This window comes from Juglans regia, chromosome 4 (assembly GCF_001411555.2).
Source record: "Juglans regia cultivar Chandler chromosome 4, Walnut 2.0, whole genome shotgun sequence".
NCBI classification, from domain to species: Eukaryota; Viridiplantae; Streptophyta; class Magnoliopsida; order Fagales; family Juglandaceae; genus Juglans; species Juglans regia.
The window spans coordinates 20,683,945-20,705,449 of record NC_049904.1 but is presented as its reverse complement, the minus strand read 5'-3'; the positions used below and the strand labels follow the sequence as shown (position 1 = coordinate 20,705,449).

The following is a 21,505-nucleotide window of genomic DNA, read 5'->3' as shown; positions in this document are numbered from 1 at the left end:
TGAAGTGATTTTATATAGTGATTTTATATATTTATTTTATACATTCTCGTGCAAATTGTAAGTATCAAGAAATATCTCTCAAGACTTCTCAAACTTGTGAGAAGTCTAACAATCATAAACACATTTGTGCAATGCACTCTTCAAACCACATTTGTATTTAGAAAGTGAACTCAACTTCTCTGGCAGTTTTTGCATTATGTGCAACAAACTGTATCTGTGTTGGGTGTTTGGAAAAAATATTGCAATAACATTTTTCATGGCCATGCCTTGATCAGTGATGATAGCTTTTGGTACTCTACCATCCATGAATTTCAACCAAGTCTCAAATAACCAAACCATAGTTTCAGTATTTTCACTTGATATCAAACCTAGTCCCAAAAGTATTGATTGTCCATAGTGGTTAACACCGACAAAAGGGGTGAATGTCATGGCATATCAATTTGCTAGGTACGTTGTATCAAATGTTACAACATCACTAAAATACCCATATGTTGCTCTGCTACGTACATCGGCCCAAAAGACATTTTGTAATCATCATCATCATCCAAAACCATCAACGAGTAAAACCCATTATTCTTATACTGCATTATCTCAAAATACCCACGAAGTGCATCAGAACCTCCTTTGCCAAGTCTAAGGATCAGCCTTGTCAACATAATCATATGCATTTCTTTTAATAAATTGAAGATTCTCGAATCCACCAGCCTCGACAGCCAATGCGTTGAAACTTTTGGCCATAAATATGCATGCCTTTTCGCTAATGTCTAGTTGCCTCTTTAAGGAATCATCAGTAGCTCGATTACATATAAATAATCTTACCTTTTGTGGATTTAGCCCATGGTTTTGTGCATTTTGATTAGTATTTATGCACAAGATATCACCAACCAAGATTGTATTAATCTTCACCTTAGAACCGGTCTTCGTTGTTGGGCATGGTTTAGAAAGGTTGGTAGTACAACCACGAGCACAACCAAGTATTACATATCCAACACTCACATCATCTTCCCTTTTACTTCTTGGGTCATTATACAAAACCCAGTCTATTTCTCATATTGCTTATAGTAGTCAATGAGTTATTGCTCAGTTTTAAAAACAAATCCCATAATTGGCTCTAAAACCTCATCATCATCATCATCATTCATCGGCGTTGGCTTTGAAACTCCATCAGGTACTTCCTCATTATCTCTCACATTTGGGGCATCAGGATAAGTACTGCTTTTAGAAGAAAATAGCGATCGCCTAGTAGATGAGGTGTGTTCTGTCATGTCCTTAGGATTACTTGAACATCTTTTATATTGAATTTGTGGTCCAAATGGCATAAGTTCTTGCAAGTTACAATATCAAATCATAAATGTAACCTCAACAAATCCCTTGCTTGGAACATAACCACTTGGAAAATTAAATTTATCACCTCGTTTCTCCATAAAAAAGGGTTAGCATTTGGAAGTGGTGCAAAAGGTTGAAAATATGTAGGTGACATAGTCCCATGGTATCCATCCATATAGTTATACATTGACCAATCTGGATATAATGGTCTTGATATTTCCAGAAATAATATCGAGTAATGATTTATAACAAAATTATAATTCAAATCAATACCATGGCTTTCAGATAAAACAGGAATACTTGAGTGAATGCAACAATGTTGAAAGGCATTGTTGCAGTGTTCATAAGCATTGCAGCAGTGTTGGTAGGTCTTGCAGATGTGAATTCTTCCCTTTTCTCCATTGGGTTGTACACTAAGAATACCTATTTAGAGTGCAAGTCTAACATCAAGAATGGACCAATGAATCATCTTAATACATTTAAGCACAACAGGAAATTAAAAAAAATAAAAAAATAAAATATAATTTTCGTACAAAAAAGATAACTCGTGTTCCAAAGAAAAAACCATACTTGTTGATTCTAACATCACAAACCACAAACCTGATTCTAACAGAAGACGTGATGTTTTACAAATTATAGCTTTTTTTTTTTTTTTATATAAGAGCCGTAAACCACCTGTCCATTAGCGGGCCCGTCCCAATTTTATTAATCAACCTCACTTATGGCGGACGAAAATCGTGGTAACAAAACTGACACTCAGGATACAGACCATCCCTTGTATCTAAACCAAAACCCAAAAACAAACTACAAAACTCACTAAAACTACAGACCCATACCAGCAAAACGAGAACTGGAAAGATGAAAACAAAAAAACCTGCTTATACCAGCAAAAAACAAGACCGATCCCCGAACCAAACAACCACAAAGCAACTCCGCATGAGACGAAAACCAGAAACAGTCACAAGACTCAACTATTTCTTCCGCCATTTATCAACTCTAATCAAACCCCGAAACAGAGGAGAAACCTCCCCCATGCTCTGCCATACCACATCACCATCAGTTGCCCCCCTTTTAGCTAACCAATCCGCAGCCCCATTTCCTTCTCTATGAATGTGCATAAACCGTATATCCATATTAATGCTCTGAAGTTGCAATTCCTCCCAATAATCCTCCAAATACCAGCTACCACAGCGTTTATTATCTAACCATGCCAGAACCACTTTCGAATCCATTTCAACATCTACTGCACTAAAATTCAAATTCTTACAATGTTTGACACCCTCCACTATAGCTCTCAACTCTGCATAATTACTAGTACCATAACCAATATTCTTTGAAAATGCTAACAACAGATTCCCATGATTATCCCGGATCACACCTCCTGCCCCTACCACACCTGGATTCCCAAGACTACTTCCATCCGTGTTGAGCTTCACACGACCTGGTTGCGGCTTAGACCAAGCTATGTATTCAGTCTTTTGTTTTTTGATTGGAACTTGCTGTAAATTAAAACAATTAAGAATGTAAAGGTCAATCTGATTAAATTTCTTAGGCTTTGAAAACCCTAGACAAATAACGCCCACCCACTGTTTGATAGATTGCCACACAACTTGACCAGATTCAATCTTCCATTCCATACGGGTTTTACATCTCCTTGTCCAAAGCCTCCACGAAGTCACAGTAGGTAAGATACCCAAAATGACACCAGAATGCGATGCATTAGAAGCTCTTCTAAACCAACTTAGACATGTTTCATACCAGTTCCTTCCAATAGGTAACCCAAGCATAACTCCAATTTTTTTCGAGACTTCGGTAGCCTCTTCACCAGAAAATAAAACATGATTTAAGTCCTCATATTGACCTTGAATACAACAGTTACATCTCGAGACTAAAGAAATACCAATTCTCTGAATTTTATCATCCACAGCTAAAGCTCCATGCCAAGCCTTCCACATAAATACCGAAAAGTTTTTTGGAAGAATGCTATTCCAAATCCACTTATTCCCCTCAAAATTCTGACCTCTAACACGAACACAATCCCAAGCTGATTTTGTTGAAAACTCTCCACTTTCACTAGTAGTCCAGATTAACAAATCACTGCCTTCTTTGCAATTTGCAAAAACCTCTAATACCCTCTCTGCAGCTTCAGACCTGACAAGCCTCTCTAACCGATCCATATCCCATCCTCTATCCAATATACAATCTTTTATCTTCAAAAGAGGTTGCTCACTTACCAAAACATTATCAGCAAGAGGCCCCTGATCCAACCATTTATCATACCAAAAAAATACATTACCTTCTCAAATTTTCCATTTAGAATTGCTCAAAACTATAGGAATGTTTCTAACAATCATCCGCCAAAAACTTGTCCCCTTTTTAGAATCCAACAACATCAAAGGTTTATTCCCCACATATTTTGATCGAAAAAAATTTGTCCAAAGAGAATCTTCATGCATCAATTTCCAGGCAAGCTTTAAATGAAGAGCCTTTTGCATATCATCAAAAGATCTAATACCCAAACCTCCTTCTTCTATTGGCATACAAATATTCCTCCAAGCAACCCATTTTTTCTTACCCTTTCCATCCTTTTCTCCCCAAAAGAAAGTACTCATTAACCGATTTAATGATGAAATAATTAACTTTGGAACTTGTAAAACTGCTAGTTGATGCAACGCTATACTAGCCAAAACATGCCTCAATAAAATCACTCGGCCCCCTGCTGAAAGTAGTTTCATTTTCCAACCACTAATTTTTCTTTTAACCTTGTTTTCCAACTCTTCCAAATCACTAATTTTCATTCTCCCCAACACAATAGGCACCCCCAAATATTTAAAAGGAAACTTACCTTCCGAAAATCCTGTCAATCGTTTAAGATTCCTTCTTCTAGCCATCGAAAGTTTTTTGGAAAAATACATAGCAGTTTTCTCTTTATTAATCAATTGACCAGACCACTTTTCATATGTATTCAAAATATTTAGAAGACACCGAATTGATCGACAACCACCATTAGTAAAAATGACCACATCATCCGCATACATTAGATGAGATACTAAAATCGTACCTCTAGGTTGAGAAAAATGGCCAAAACTTTTTTCTTCCACCTTTTGTTTTATAAGACGAGACAGAACCTCCAGTAAAATAATAAACAAATAAGGCGACAAAGGATCACCTTGCCTCAATCCTCTATCACCCTTAAAAAAACCTTTTGTAGTACCATTCATTAAAATCGAGTACCAAGGCCTAGTAATACACTCCTTAATAAGACCACAAACAGCAGGAGAAAACCCAAAAGATTGAAGTACCTTCAATAGAAAATCCCACTCAACACGATCATAAGCCTTGGCCATATCAAGTTTCAATACCACGTTACCCCCATGAATTTTTTTATTAATAGAATGGACCATTTCTTGTGTTAGACTAATGTTCTCAAAAATACTTCTTCCAGGAATAAACGCACCTTGTTCAACAGAAATAATTTTAGGAAGCAAAACAGCCAAACGGTTTACAAGCACTTTAGAGCAAATTTTATAAAACACCGAACAAAGACTTATTGGTCTAAATTTATCAAACCCATTAGGCTTATCCATCTTAGGAATTAAGACCACATAAGACGACGAATAAAATCTCGACCATTTACCACCTCTAAAAAACTCTTCCACCGCTGCCATAATATCCATCTTAATAATATCCTAGACACTCTTAAAAAAACCCGAACCAAAACCATCCGGCCCTGGCGCACTATTAGAAGGAATGGAATCCAGAGCATTTTTCACTTCATTAATCGAAGGAATAGCCCCAAGAATCGCATTATCCTCCAAAGAAATAACAGCCGAAATAATATGAGATAAATCCGGTAAACTATCATGACTTTCACATTGTAAAAAATTTGAAAAATAATTGACAGCACTTAAATAGATCTCCTCAGGAGATCCCAAATAAGTTCCATCTTGTAATCTCATGTCCAAGACTCTTTTTTTCCGTTTAAAAGACAAAATCGCATGAAAGAAAGATGAATTTTGATCCCCTTCCGCCCTCCATTTAATTTTAGCCAATTGAGCCAATCTAATTTCTTCCCGTCGACGCCAACTAGCTAACTCCATATTTTTACTCACAAGATCCTGTTCAATCCCCGAATTCCAATTCTGTTGTAGATCAGATTCCAATTCCTCAATTTTATTTTCTAACCCCTGAATATGAGCTTCAGTTCTACCAAAGATACCCTTATTCCATTCACGTAAAGAACCTCTTAATTTTTTAAGCTTAAAAGCCAGCTTCAGAAGACCAAAACCACCCACCTCCTCTGTCCAAATCCTACCCACAAACTGATGAAAATCTGGATGATCTATCCACATCTGCTGAAACCGAAATGGAGAATGTCCGTACTTAAAAAGATCAGACTGAAATTGTAAAAACATAGGCGAATGATCAGAAGTTGATCTCGATAAATAACAATTATTCATATTTGGAAATCTTGTCAAGCAACTGGCATTAACTAAACCTCTATCCAATTTTGCCCAACTACGAGCTAACCCTCTTTGGCCATTACACCAAGAAAATCTTCTTCCCGACGACCTCATGTCTATTAAACCACAATTATCAATCCAATTATTAAAATCCTCCATAGCCATTCTCGGACGTGGTCTACCACCTCTACGCTCCGAGTCATCCTTTATAATATTAAAATCCCCTACAACGATACAAGGTTCATTACCTATCAATTGACCATTGAGAGACTCCCACAATTCTCTCCTCTCACCCAAATTACATTTTGCATAAACAAAACAACAAATAACTGCATTATTTCCCACTCCAACACGAATTAAAATATATTGTTCTTTGTAAATAATCGGCTGAACTGAAATATCATCATGCCAAAACACTCAAATCTTACCAGACTCCCCATCATTTATAATAAACTTATCCATATGAAGAAACTGAGCGACCTCCTGCACCTTATCCGATGAAGCAAAAGGTTCCATTAACGCAACAATTTTCGGATTTAATTTCCTAACCAAACTTTTTAAACGACCTCTAGAAGTTCCAAATCCTCTAATATTCCATGATAAAATAGGACCAATCATAAAGAAAATTTATTTGGCCGAGAACTTACCCGATTCGAACTTCAAACTTTTTGAAATATTTTCTTCATTTTCGCTTAACATTCACACCCTCATTATCCGAAGCATAATCTTTTTGTTTCGAGAAATGTTCCACGTTTAGCTCCGTATCTGGTTCAGAAACTGTATCCTCCATACATTCAGTATTCTCCTCAGGTATTTTTCCTAGCTCCGAATCAGAAACTATCGGCTCTAATGCCTTTTCAAATATCAAATTACTATCCAAATTTTTTGTATTAACAACCCCAGCAAACCTCTCTGCCATCGACCCCTCCCCTGCCAGCTTTACCAATTCATTCATTTTTAATCCCTCTGTTTCTTCATCTTCTATCTCCTCTACATGATAATCCTTACCAGATAATTCATTTTCTTCAATCAACCTAACATCCATTTCTTGACCCTCCAACTTATCCATAGGTTCCCCCTCCTTTTCACCCATTTATTGAGCACCATAATCCCGAATTTGATCCTACGACAAAACTATTTTATCCGTATCTCCTTGATCCATTCCTGCTTCCATCATCATCACTCCCTTGCCTTTATCCAACTCAACATTATTTTCCGCTTGAAACTCTGTTTTTTTTTCTTTCGAATCTTTTACATTCTTTCGTATCCAAATCTTTTCTCCATCACTCCGATTATGCAATTTACAAGTACGAGCATTGTGCCCTTGAATTTTACAATGAGTACAAAATGCTGGAAGCGTCTCATAAATGATTTCTTGCTTGCTTCCCGATCCAGGCATCCCAATCCAAAAATAAGAAATTGGTTCTTTTGATGCATCCATCTCCAAACATAAACGAGCTCCATCCGTGCGAGTTGCACATTTGGTTGTATTATCTCTTCTGATGAACTTACCAATCGGAGCAGTTAAAATCTTTAGAAAAGATTCATGATAGAAATTTGGAGGAAGCCCCGGCAGCACAATCCAAACTGGGACCAAAGACGGTTCCTCATCTTCATTAAACTCTGGATTCCAGTGAAAAACACGATACTGATTCCCATTTACTTCACAAGATTCACGAGAAATTGCTTTGACGAAATCTTGCTCATTAGTCATTCGAATGAAAACATTTCTTGATCTCCGCATAGCTGTAACCATCGGCATGCAAGATAATCCCCAGCGGAGATGTATAAACGACCGGATCACATCCAACGAAGGTCTCTGTCTTATAAACTTCAGCACAATAGAGAACCTAAAAGGTTCCGCAGATCAAGCGATTTCCTCCTTGGTGAACTGAAAACACATTTCTCCATCCACGTACTTTGGCCCACGATGGGGCACCAATAATTCTGGAAGTGGTTGCGGAACCACAGATACCAGATCAGCAAAGGAACGTCGACCAGAATCCTTGGCCGCCATGGCCCCCTTCGGGAGACCATGCAGCCTATCTCTTGTCAACTTCACAAGAGATTCAACCATGAAATTATACAAGCAAACATGCTCAGTAGTTATGAAAGCAATAACCCCAAAAGTATTCATTTTCACCACCTTCCCAAAAATATCAGTACTTTAACCACTCACGCCAAAAACCCCTTTGTACCCAACCACAACCATTTAATTACTGTGTAAACCATGGTCTCCCCTCAGGACCACCCACAGACCCTGACTCCCTTTGTCACATTGGTAAAGACCACGCATATGACTTTGTTAGGAGTGATGCCTATCTCCGTGCCCGTCACTTAACTCGATCAGGCATCCTTTAGCCCCCACGAACAGAGGGGTTTTAGAGTTGTACCAAGAGCATTATCGTCTTTGCAAAGCCTACTATCACCTGGCGACAACCAGGGGGATGACACTCAATTTTACATGCTTTTGAGTGACCAAAGGAGCTCCATAGAGACAATACCCCATCTTGGCATGGGGTTGTGACATACATGCTCCCACACAAAATATATTTACCAAAAACCTAGTTTTCAGTTTACACAACATAACACAGAACATAGCACAATTGAATAAATCATGACAAATATCAATAACAATAATATGCAGATGCATGACAGATAGTTTATTGGATGGCATGACATAGAACGCAACAATCATAGACAATAACACATCAGTCACAAATCCACAATTTCACAAACCCCAACACACGCGTTTCCCATCCTTCATCCGGCCATTGGCCCAAATTCTGACAACAACTAGGTCAAATATTCTCAACACTTCCTCGGGCCCTTTTCAACACAACCAAACTGCAACAAAGTTGCTATAAATTTCATGTTAGAATTCCAAGGGTCGCGCTGGAGAGTTACTTAGAACACAGAAGGTAAATATTCTGGATGATCGTGTGTGATGGTTAACGGTGTCCCGAGATTGAACGAGTGTGTGCATCGCTCCAGGGATGGACAAAGACAAATGGGTTAAATTAGAACACAGAAAGAAGATTAAAAAATATACCAAACAAAAGGCAAACAACTTATTGAGGTGGTGCCAAGAATGGCAGAGCAACGGTAGGGCTACGGCAGAGCAAGGTGGTAGAGGGCTACAGGTGGGATTTGTCTCAAAGGGGTGGCAGATCCGACATGCTAGTGGATGAAGGTGAGGATTTTTGAGTCAGGAAGCAGCGGAGTACGGCGAGGTAGCAGTTATGGTAAGCTTTAGCTCAAGGATTGGGTGGAACTCAAGAAAGGGGATGGCTGGAAATGGTAGGGTAGCACTCAGAGGTGGTCGCGAAGCCACCAAAACCCGGTTGGGAGTGGCAGTGCACGACGGCGCTAGGGAAAAACTAATTGTATAGGTTTCATTTGGTAGATCTGATGGTGACGGAGATGCTAGAACTTGATTTGAGGGAATGAGAGATGGCTTGAGGGATGATTTGAGGGAGGAGAAGCTCGGCCTGGCATGCGACGAGTGGCCACTAGCGGCATTGCACCATTTCCATGGCCGAAATGGCTTGAGAGTAGAGGTAGTGGGGGAAGGCCAGAGAAAGGGGCACTCGGATTGGGGAAGAAGAGAGGTGGGAAGTCCACGGTGGAGGTGGTGCACTACGAAAGACGGGGTGCGAGGAGGATAAAGGAAAAGAAAAAGAGAGGGGTGCGTCGCCAGGGGAAGAAAGGAGAAAAATTGAGGTTTTTCACTCAACCAACCCAAACGGTGTCATTCCAGGGTGGAAAAATAATGATCACTTCGTCAGGCCACTAAACAACGCCATTTTGAGGAGGGGGGGGGGGGGGGGACACTGGGCCCTCTCTTTTTGGCCTAAAAATTTGCCCATAGCACCTTCACAACTCACAACCATCCAAATGGGCTCTTAAAAAAAAAACCGTTAAAGAAAAGAATAAAACACAATAAAATAAGATAAAATAAAACACACTAACTATTTTGGGGTCTCACAATTCTTGAGTTATTATCCCTCACTTATTGTTGACTTAGGCATTGGAGGTATCATAGGCACACCATGTCGCCTACCAATGGTGGGATACATCCTCTATAGTGGCGCTATCTGTGGGATTCTATAATCTGTGATTTCAGTTTTTCATTGGACTTCAACGTGGTTCCCTCATGCCAACCGTGACACGTTCTCAAGCAACTCGTGAATAGGAAGCAATGCCCACAAACATGGAAACACGGTTAGCAGTGACAGAAGAAAAGCTGAAGATGGCGTTAGACATCGTGGAAAACCTGAGGAAAGAGAATGAAGAGCTAAAGCACCGCAATGTCGAGCTCAGTAATGCTACCATGACCAGCCATAGCGAACAGGGAGAAGGAGAAGCCCATAGCAATGTGGGAGTGAACACGGAGGATGTGATGCCCCCAAATTCCGCTTGGGATCGGATGGACATTTGAAGCGTCGAGACATGCAATACAAGGTTACCTGCCCCCGTTCATGACATATAAGATGCAATGTTCCTAACATGCATATAGTATTATGCAATATTCGCAGCGGATAATAATTTTTTTCTTTTATTTTTTTAGCAATACTATGCACCAAACTAAAATATCCCAAATACTTAAAACATACTTCATACTTAACGATACTAAACAACTAAGATCACAATAATAGTCCATATAGTTGTGATCAAAAGAGTGCTGGAGATAGAACTCCACACATACAAGTAGTAACCTGAGGTAACTACTGTACTAACATCTACGTCGCACTGTCACTTAGTCGACCGTTTCCAGTTGGTCGATTCCCGGTTCTCCTTCAGATCTTGTAACAAAATCTACCATTCGGGGGGAATGGTAGTTGGGACTACCATAGTGAGATTTGATTATAAATCTTAGCAAGTTAACAGAAAACTTCCACACAGGTTAATGATGCATGCATGGCAGTAAAAGTATGAATGCATAATCAAATCATAAGTAATCATAGCATAACTTGACATACAACATAACATAACTGATATAACTTAAACTGAAGCTGAAGCTTAACATAAACGTGACTTGAAACATAACATGGACTTGAAACATAGCATGAATGTGAACTTAGAACATAACATGGACTTGAAACATAACATGAACGTGAACATGCATAATTTGAACATGAACTTGAACATAGCATGAACTTGAGTATGACATAACATAAATGTGAATTTGGAACATAACGTGAACGTGAACATAACATAACATGAACTTGAAACATATTATTGTCTCATGGGATTACCATGATTGCGTGAACGTAAACTTAAACATAACATAACGTGAAACATGACTTGAACTTGGAATCTTATTCAATAGACTTAATCATTAAAGTGACCGTATGGGTGCTACACAGATCCCCTTGAGCCGTGTGTCCCCGTCGATTACCGCATCACATCATAGGTTTCTATACCAGTTGTGAGTGCGTTAATACGTACTCCACAGTTGTTATGGCCCCACGTATTCTACATGTCACAATTGTTGTGTCTCACGTAGTGTATGCTCCACTGTTGTTATGGCCCCATACTTCACGCTCCACAGTTGTTGTGGCCCCATGACTTATTTGTTTGTGCCACACTTGTTGTGGATGCACGTAACATAATGTGTGGCACCATCAGCGTTAGTGCCTGGCGCGCTCCGGTGACCAGTTTATTAAGCCCCTTTCGCAACCTGTTAACTGTACTTCATCAACCCAGGAAATTTCACACCTATTTAGACACTCCAGCGTGAACAAAGAGTTCCACTAGGATATTTACCCTATCCTAGCACTTAGAGTCATGATTGACATGAATGACTTAACTGGTATACATGACATTTCGTAACGTGACGTAACATGAACGTGACATAGAAGACAGAAGTCCTGACATAGCATAACGTGACATGAATGTAAAACGACAGACATGACATACTTCGAGACATAAATGTAACAGAGAACATTTCATAACATGGCATACATGTAACATGCAACATTTCGTAACATGACATACCATATAACAGGCAACATTTCTTAACATGGCGTAATATGTGACAGTGAATATTATGTGACATGAAATACATGTAACAGATGGCATACTTAACATGACATACTTGCAATGTATAGCAATGTATAGTAATACGTGACATAATATCTTGTGTAACAGATGAATAATTCATGACAGAATAAATTCTGTGTAACAGATAAATATGTAATGACTTGGCATGACACATATGATAACATGCATACATACACTTTAGTTCCCTTACTTATCACTCATACACATTAAACTAATAGTAAGTTAAAAGCTAACTTACCTCGATCTTCGCTCTTCGAGACAAAACTCAAGTGCGATCACGAGAAACTGAAAGTATTGATTTCTAAAAATTAGAACTTAATCACTAACAATTAGGAATATGGAGAAATATCAACTTAGAGTAAAATTATCATTTTACCCCTAACTTAAGAATTTTGCATCCTAACTCCAAAAATCACCAAAATTTACATACCTTATGTAAATTTTTTCCTAAGCTCAAATATCAATTCAGAAAAATTTAAAACTAAACACAACCATTAAAACTCTATAGGGCCGAAACTTACATAGGCCATTTCCTTTTATTTTTTTTGTTGTAATTCTTTCAAATTTCAAAACTCATGATTAAACCAAAATTTTTCTTCTACTATACTCATAACATATTCCTAAGAATAATTATATCTTGAATCATGAACAAAAGTCATCAAAATCACTAAAACCATAGTTGAACTTTTTGGTTTTTCTTCTAAGTTCAAAACAGAATTTTGTTTCTAACTTGTTTTGATCAATCTCTTGATCCATGACTTATAAAGAAGTGATCTTCAAACAAAAAAAATCACATGGTTTAAAAAGGTGTCCTAAAACAGATCCAAGCTTCAAACTCAAGATCACATGGTTAAACATCACCCAAAACATAAATGTAGCCAAGAACATCATCACTTTGGCCTAACCAAATATCTCAATGCATAAAATTTCATATCTTCGAAACTAACATCAAATATCTTCAAAATAATATTCTAACATGTATATAAGATGCTTAGGATCTTCCAATAAAAATATCAAAGCCATTGGAATAAGATTAAACCATAAAATATTTAAACTTTCTCAAACCAGAAACTATTTTTCCTCTTCCAGTTTTTAAGTTTCTAGACCTAAGAAAATATTTAACCAAAACTTTTAATCATGCAACAAATCCTCAACCAATAAGCATATACACATGTTAACAATACTCCATAAAAATTTTGGACCAAGATCTTTTCATTAGCTTGGTCAAAAACTCCAAAATATAACACACTCTCTAGTTTATCGCCCAGAATGACCTTTCTGGGGTTAAACAACTTTTGACCAATCCTATGATCTTCAAATGGAATAAATAAGATATCTACGTAAACTAGACTCCAAAAGAAACAACTTTAATGAAGGAAACTTTGCGAGAAAACACTTACAAAAGCTTCGAAATAGGCGTTCAAAGGAGGTACGAAAAACTGTCTGAGAGTGTCTTTTGTGTTCTATGAAAGAAAAGTGTAAAAGAGAGTTGCTTTTCATGGGAAGTGGACTGGAGAGCCTCTTACACAAGTTATGGAAAGTGATGGGACTGAAGAAAAGGTTGAGTGTTGGCCTTTTCTTCTCATAAAAATCAGTCCAAGATCTTTTCTTAAGGTGGAGTGTAAGAGTGAAAGAGTGAGGTGGCCTTTTAGCTTTGTATTTCAAGAACCTTCTAGGCCCTTCTTGTAAAGATCTGGCCAGCCAAGTGGGGGTACAAAACTTAGCCATGAAGCAATGCTAATGTGGTCAATTTCGTGGGCCTTAGTGGGCCTAAACCGAATGGGCCTAAATTTTGGGGTTTAAAGAGGGTTTGGGTTGCTATCAAGCCCAAATCCAATAACACTTGGTCCAATCAATCTTTCAAGGTTAACAAGGTTGGATAATGATGTTCTAACACAAATTTGAAGGATTAATAGCATGTGGAAGTGATTTAATCAAGTGATTAAACACAATGCTAGAAATCGGATTAGAACAGGTTTAAAGGCCAACTTTAGGGTTTTGGGGAAACCGTTTAGGGTTCCGATTTCAACCATGCTTTTGGGATTTCAAATGGATTCCCACCATTTAGTACTATGATGGAAACCCTCTTTGGTCTGGCACAATTTGGTTGAGCAGATGACACAAAGTTTTGCTTGGGTGACATGATCTCACACCTTGATTCCTTCAAATCCATCAAACGCTCGTCATGCTGCCAAGTGTCTAATATTATTCACTAAGTATGGCTAATATCTTGCCAAGTGTCCACATAAAATTCTCTAATCTAATTTGGACATTCCACACTATAGTTTTGAAACACTGCAATTGGTGCGCTTATCGAGGTTACTATTCATTTCAAAAAAGTAAATTATAAACTTAGCACTAAAAATTCCTAAATATTCATATTAACCTATAGTGAAAATTGTTTATCGAAATTCAACCTCGAATTGCCCCTAAAAATAATTTCACAATTTTGCAACAGACGTTTTGTCCGGAACTATGAAAATAGGCTATTGTGCCATAAAATCCTAAATAATCCACTGAGTCTAATGGCGTAGACCATAATGCAATTTGACACTTCTAGCCACCTCAAATAATTAAAACTCATATTTTCAGCACCATAGTGAGTTATAACACTGACTAGGTTGACAGACTAAAACTTATGCAATTGGTCGATTCGTAAAAACTTATGGGGTTTTCTCGAGATTTCTAAAGTCAATGGAAATTCCACCAATGAATTTCTAACGGGCTGTTACAGAGGAAGTGAAAAATAGGAAGCTACATGATGAGCTACGTAGCCTCACCGACAAATATGAGGGAGGAGATGGCGAAGAAGATGGGAGGATCTTCCTCTGTGGAACAACTGTTAAGTCGCATGAATTTGCCTTATAGTGCGAAAATAAGGGTCGTGTTGCTCCTGCCAAAGTTTAAAGTGCCAGAGATAGAGATGTATGATGGGTCCAGGACCCAATATATCACTTGGAAAACATCAAGGTGCATATCACACTCCACGGTTTCCCTGGAGAAATTGCCTGTCAATCTTTTCCATTGACTCTAAGGGGAATGGCGAGAGGATGGTTTAGAACACTCCGACCAGAATCCCTCTATAACTTTGAAGAGCCAACTAGACAGTTCTTAAGACTCCTGACCATCAAGCAAAGGGAAGAGGAAAGCCTAAATACATACCTCACCCATTTTAATTAAGAGAGGTTGACGACAGATGATCAAAACGAGAAGATTACTCTTGCCGTCCTGTTAGGAGAGATTCGGCCACGCAACCCATTCGTGGCTGAGTTGGCTAGAATGACCCCTTCAACCCATAGAGAGAGTTTATGGATGGGTAGATGACTTTATCAATACCAAAGATACATTACAGGCTTATGTAGAACCAAGGAAAGGGAAGCTGAAGGTGGAACACAAAGGCAATTCAGGGGACAAGAAAGCTCCACTAAATTACCAAGACAGAAGGCGGGAAAGGCGAGAAGAGCATAACACCAGACTCATCCACAATAATGTGAGTGTACAAAAAAAGGAAGAATAAGAAAGAAAACACCGCCAGCCCAAAACCGATAGGTACTACTGCAAATATCATCAAACGGACTCACACTAGATAGAGGACTACATGACCATGAAGAAAAGGTTGACCGAACTGGCTGGTACTAGAGAACTTGAACGAATGGTCGCAGAGCGAACAAAGCCCAAACAATGGTATGAGAAAGGACATAACCCACGTAGAAGCAGTAGTCCCGATAGACGGTGCCCATCGAGGGAAGACGCCTATAACAATGATAGGGACAAGGCGCCACAAAATAACAATAGAGAGAGGGCACCCCTAGGCAAAATCAAGACAATAGCAGGAGGGCGCACGCCCGAAGGGCAAGATACGAAGAAATCTATCTAGCGGACAGGGCGCCCAAGCACCAAAAACTTGACGCCTCAGTAGCTATCTCTTTCGAGGAAGATTGTGAAGGAGTGTTGTACCCTCATGATGATGAGGTCCTAGTAACCCTCTTGGTCACTAATTACACTACTAGGCACATCCTCATTGACAATGAGAACTCAGCAGACATACTATCTTGGGAAGCTTTCGTGAAGATAGGCATAGACACCACTAGGCTGAGACCCTCTCCAATGCCGCTGAAGGGCTTCTTTGGAGACATGATCCAACCGGTGGGCACCATTACCCTCCCAGCCATGGCAGGAAGAAGGATGTGTACCCCGACCACCGTGATTGATTTATGTCTAACACTAGGGCGATCAATATTGAGCAATCTCAGGGCGTTTACGTTCATGTACCACCTCAAGATGAAGTTCCCAACTGAAGGAGGAGTGGGAGAAGCACAAGGCGAGCAAGCCCTAGCACGAGAATGTTATGTGTAGGAACTGAGGAGTAAAAGGGGAGAAGTGTGTATTATTGCAGGCATTGGCGACTAAGCCACCTAGGAGGGCGGCCATGCTATATTGTTCCTACCCCCCACAGTCCTTATGGACATGGGCATGGAGGTAAGGGATGGGAAAAACTTACAACAAGCAGAGGTGAATGAGTCCTTGGAGATCATAATATTATACCTAGATTGCCCCAATGCAACAACGCAGATTGGAACTCAAATTCCCCCAGAAAATCGAGAGGCTCTAAAGCAACTATTAGTAGAGCATCGAGATGTATTTGCCTGGAGCCATGATGATAAGCCTAGGATCAACAATAACATTATCGAACACCAATTGTGCATGAACCCCATACACAAGAAGGTGCGTCAAAAGAGAAGATCATTCAGCATGGAGAAATATACAACGATCGCATGGAAGTAGAACACTTGCTCACTGTAGGGTTCATCAAGGAAGCCCACTACCCCGAATGGCTATCCAACGTTGTCCTGGTAAAAAAGAAAAAGCAAACAAAAAAGTGGAGAATGTGCATAGACTTCATTGATCTAAATAAAGTCTGCCCAAAAGATAGGTTTCCTCTACCACGAATCGATGTCATCATAGACGCCACTATGGGGGCACAAGATGTTGAGCTTTATGTACGTGTATTCAGGTTATAACCAAATTTGAATGCACCCAGAAGACGAATAGAAAACCTCCTTCATCACAGACCGTGGGTTGTATTGCTACCAAGTCATGCCATTTGGCCTGAAGAACAAAGGGGCGACCTACTAGAGGCTAGTCAATCGGATGTTTACAAACTAGATAGGCCAGACTACGGAAGTTTATTTGGATGACCTATAGTGAAAAGCAAAGAGCCCGACCAACATTTGGTTGACCTAAGAGAAGGGTTCACTGTACTACAGTAGTACAAGATGAAGCTAACCCATCGAAGTGCAAGTTTGGGATAGGGTCGGGTAAATTCCTGGGCTCATCATGTAAAAAAGAGGAATTGAAGCCTGTCCGGAAAAAGTTGGAGCAATCATGAACATGAAGCTGCTAAAAAATCTAAATGACAAGCAACGGCTGGCCGGAAGAGTAGCGGCCTTGAACATGTTCGTATCTAGATCTATAGACAAATGCCTCCCCTTCTTTAGGGTATAACAAAAGGTACACCCTTGGAATGAGGAGTGTGACAAAGCTTTCCAAAAGTTGATGCAACATTTGACCAATCCCCCACTCTTGAGGCAACCTGTAGAAGGAGACACACTCTATACATATCTAGGGGTATCCCCCTATGCCATTTTAGCCGTCCTTGTTAAGGAAGAAGGGGCAGTGCAACTACTCGTCTATTACACAAGTTGCACCTTAAGGGGATTAGAAGTTAGATATCCACAAGTGGAGATATTGGCGTTTGCCTTGGTGACAGCGGCTAGGAGATTGCGCCCATACTTCAGGGCCAACTCAACCAAAGTACTCAAAGAAAGCTTGCTAGCAAGGGCATTGCAGAGTTTAGACAGCTTGGGGAGATTTGTCGGGTGGTCAATCGAGCTAACGAGTTTGACATTGAGTACTTGCCAAGAAAGTCCGTAAAAGGGTAGGCATTGGCAGACTTTGTTGTCAAATTCTAAGGATTTGCACCGAAAACAGTTGCCGCCCCGACATAAAAACTGTGGATCCTTTTGTGGATGGCTCCTCTTGACATGCTGGTGCAGGGGTAGGAATCCACATAATCAGAAACGAAGGGCAGGAGCATTGCTACATGGTGAGACTCACATTCAAAACCACAAACAGCAAAGCAAAATATGAGGCACTTGTAGCAGGGCTATTGGTGGCCAAAGCATTGGGGTCGACCAAGGTAGAAGTGAAGCCGGATTCTTAAGTTATAGTCAACCAAGTGTTGGGAACATATGTAACAAAAGGAGAAAAGCTAAAGAAATACCTAAGCCGAGTCTGGGAAGCTCGTGACCGATTTTCCTATTTTAGCATAACTCAAGTGCCTAGAGAACACAACACCTTTGTGGACAGACTGGCACGTACAGCCTCGGGGATGGAAGACTCCACCCTCCCCTATGAAGTTGAGAGGAGAGTAATAGAAGTCCCAACAATAGGACCAAAAGTCTACATGGTAGGCGGCAACGAGCCCAAGTGGGCCGGTGACATCACTAAGTACTTGGATGCAGGTGAACTCCCCAAGGGGAAATAGGAGGAAAGAAAGGTACGAAGAAGGGCGGCTAGATGGGATCCTCTATAAGAGGGGTTTCACCACCCCCTACTACGATGCAACTCACCACAAGAAGTATAGTACATGTTAGCAGAAATAGATGAAGGGATTTGTGGAAACCACTCTGGGGGAAAGGCATCGGGCAGAAAAGTGATAAGGGCGGGATACAACTGGCCCAATACACTCGAAGACGCCAAAGAATTTGCAAAGAAGTGCATTAAGTGTTAGATGTAAGCACCAGTATCACATGCCCCCACCCCCTCGGCGAATAACTAACTTCCATTATAGCCCCTTGGTCGTTCACCCAATGGGGGATTGACCTAGTTGGGCCCTTCCCGCTCGGGAAAGGTGGAGTCAAGTTCATGATCGTAGCAGGGGACTACTTTATGAAGGGGGTGGAGGCAGAACCTTTGGAAACCATCACGACCAAAGCCATGACAAAGTTCTTGTGGAAAAATATCATTTGTCAGTATGGAATACTGCAAAGCATAGTCTCTAATAACGAGTGGCAATTTGATTCAGAGCACTATCGGAAGTGGTGTGCCGAGCTAAAGATACAAGTCAAATATTCATCTCCAGGACACCTATAGGCGAATGGACAGACCGAGGTTAGGAACAAAGTATTGCGAGAAATTTTGGAGAACAAAGTTTCGAACAAAAATGGGGAATGGCCAGAGGAACTAATAGGAGTATTGTGGGCCTACAAGACCACAATAAAGACCTATATAGGAGAGACCCCATTCACCTTAGCATACGGGAGTGAAGTAGTACCCCCTATGGAAGTCGGACTGCCAAGTTATTGAACCCACCATTTCTCAGCGCCCAAGAGTAATGAAGCTATGGAAGAGCACCTCGACCTTCTAAAGGAAGAGAGAGGCGACTAAAGTTAGAATGATACTAGACAAGAAAAAGGAAGAACATTATTTCAACAAAAGAGTCAGAGGACATTCAAGATAGGAGATGTAGTGCTAAGGGAAAGGACCATACGTGGTGGCGGCTAACCACAGGCCTTGGTGGTACCCCTTGAACAATAGCCAACGCAAAGAACTACAACACCCCTGGAATGCAGAACACCTGAAGAAAGTTTACCCTTGATTATGTTAATTTCTTGATTTCTTAGAACTCTATTGTTGAACTCTTGATTATGTTTCGTGGTAAATAAAGCGTTTGTTCCGGGCCAATAATGATTCACCCAAGGGAAAAGGCTGTGAGGGCCAACAGACCACGCAACCCTTAAACACCAATGACGAGTCCAAAGACTCACAGTACCAAGGAAAAAGGGCATGGTGGTCAACAGACCACGTGACCCTTAAACACAAATGACGAGTCCAAAGACTCGTGGTGCCAAGGAAAAAGAAGCAGGAGGTCAACAAACCACGTGAGTCTTAAACACTAATGATGAGTCCAAAGACTGGGCTGCCAAGAAAAAAGGGCACTGAGGTCAACAAACCATGTGACCCTTAAACACCAATGACGAGTCCAATGGGGTGTCAAGGAACAAGGGCGCAGAGGTCAACAGACCATGCGACCCATAAATATCAATGACGAGCCTTTGGTGCCAAGGAAAAAGGATGCAGAGGTCAAAATACCACGTGACCTTGAAGCACAAATGACGATTCCAAAGACTTGCGGTGCCAAGGAAAAAGGGGGCAGAGGTCAACAGACCACGTGACCCTTAAACACCAATGATGAGTCCAAAGATTAGGCTACCAAGGAAAAAGGGCACCGAGGTCAACAAACCATGAGGCCCTTAAACACCAATGATGAGTACAAAGACTCGTGGTGCCAAGGAAAAAATATGCGGAGGTCAGCAGATCACGCGACCCTTAAATACTAATGACGAGTCGAAAGACTCCCGGTGCCAAAGAAAAAGGGTGCGAAGGTCAGCAGACCACGCGACCCTTAAACATTAATGATGAGTTCAAAGACTTGGAATGCCAAGGAAAAAGGATGTGGAAGTCGACAGACCATGCGACCCTTAAACGCCAATCATGAGTACAAAGACTCGCGGCGCCAAGAAAAAGTGTCCGAAGGTCTGCAGACCATGATACCCTTAAACACCAATGATGAGTCTGAATACTCACGGTGCCAAGGAAAAAGGTTGCCAAGGTTAGTAGACCACACGACCATGAAACAACAATGATGAGTACAAAGACTCATGGTGCTAAGGAAAATAGGTGTGGAGGTCAGCAGACCATATGACCCTTAAGCACCGATAATGAGTCCGAAGACTCGCGGTGCAAAGGAAAAAAAGCATGAAGGTCAACAGACCACGCGACCCTTAAACACTAATGATGAGTCCAAAGACTCACGGTGCCAAGGAAAAAGTGCTTGGAGGTCAATAGACCACGCGATCTTTAAACGCCAATGACGAGTTCAAAGACTCACGATGCCAAGGAAAAAGGGCACGAAGGTCAACAGACCACGCGACCCTTAAACACCAATGTTGAGTCCAAAGATTTGCGGTTCAAGAGAAAGGGGTGCAGAGCACAACAATGAGAAGTACAAAAGCGAGCCATTCGTAGAGTAAAAAGAAGGAGACTTGTGAAATTAAAGCAAAACATAATATGATAAAAAGCCAAAACTAGCTATGTGTTCCAAGCATGCACAAGTACAAAAGAGAAGTACAAGAGTGTTCATATTATTTACAAAATCTATTACAAGTGTACCCGTGGAAGTCAACAATTAACAAAAGCTAAGTGCTAGGATTGCCAGAAGGTGGCGATGGACGAGGAATGTCAAAGGCATCGGGCATGGTGTCTTGACCAAAGGTATCAACAAACTAACGCGAGGCTGAATCAAGTTTAAACATCCTAAATCTAAGTGTGTCAAATCAGTATAGAGATTGGCCAAGTGCGATCTAAGCCGCAACACGCTAGCCCCATACCCATAACCAAAAGCATGATCCATGACACCTTGTGCCGACACTAGCTAAGGGTGAAGGCAGACAGATTCCTCCCTCATAGCAGCCTATTCAGACTCCAACGTCTTCACTTGCCGGGTTTTTTCCTTCAGACGGGTATCCAGGTGGAGAAGTGCTTCGCTAAGCTTTCTCTATTATTCATATGCATCGGCTCGATTTGTC

General features: G+C 40.5%; 2 protein-coding genes across 2 annotated transcripts; both read right to left on the bottom strand.

Moving 5' to 3' along the window:
• Positions 1–5,015: 5,015 nt before the first annotated feature.
• Positions 5,016–6,305, bottom strand: LOC108981123. The gene is made up of 2 exons (XM_018952205.1): positions 6,218–6,305; positions 5,016–6,013 (listed from the first exon to the last, which is right to left on the bottom strand). The coding sequence occupies exons 1-2, from the start codon at positions 6,303–6,305 to the stop codon at positions 5,016–5,018; spliced, it is 1,086 nt and encodes a 361-aa protein (XP_018807750.1).
• Positions 6,306–6,912: 607 nt separating this feature from the next.
• Positions 6,913–7,533, bottom strand: LOC108981124. The gene has a single exon (XM_018952206.1). The coding sequence runs from the start codon at positions 7,531–7,533 to the stop codon at positions 6,913–6,915; it is 621 nt and encodes a 206-aa protein (XP_018807751.1).
• Between the last annotated feature and the right edge of the window lie 13,972 nt (positions 7,534–21,505).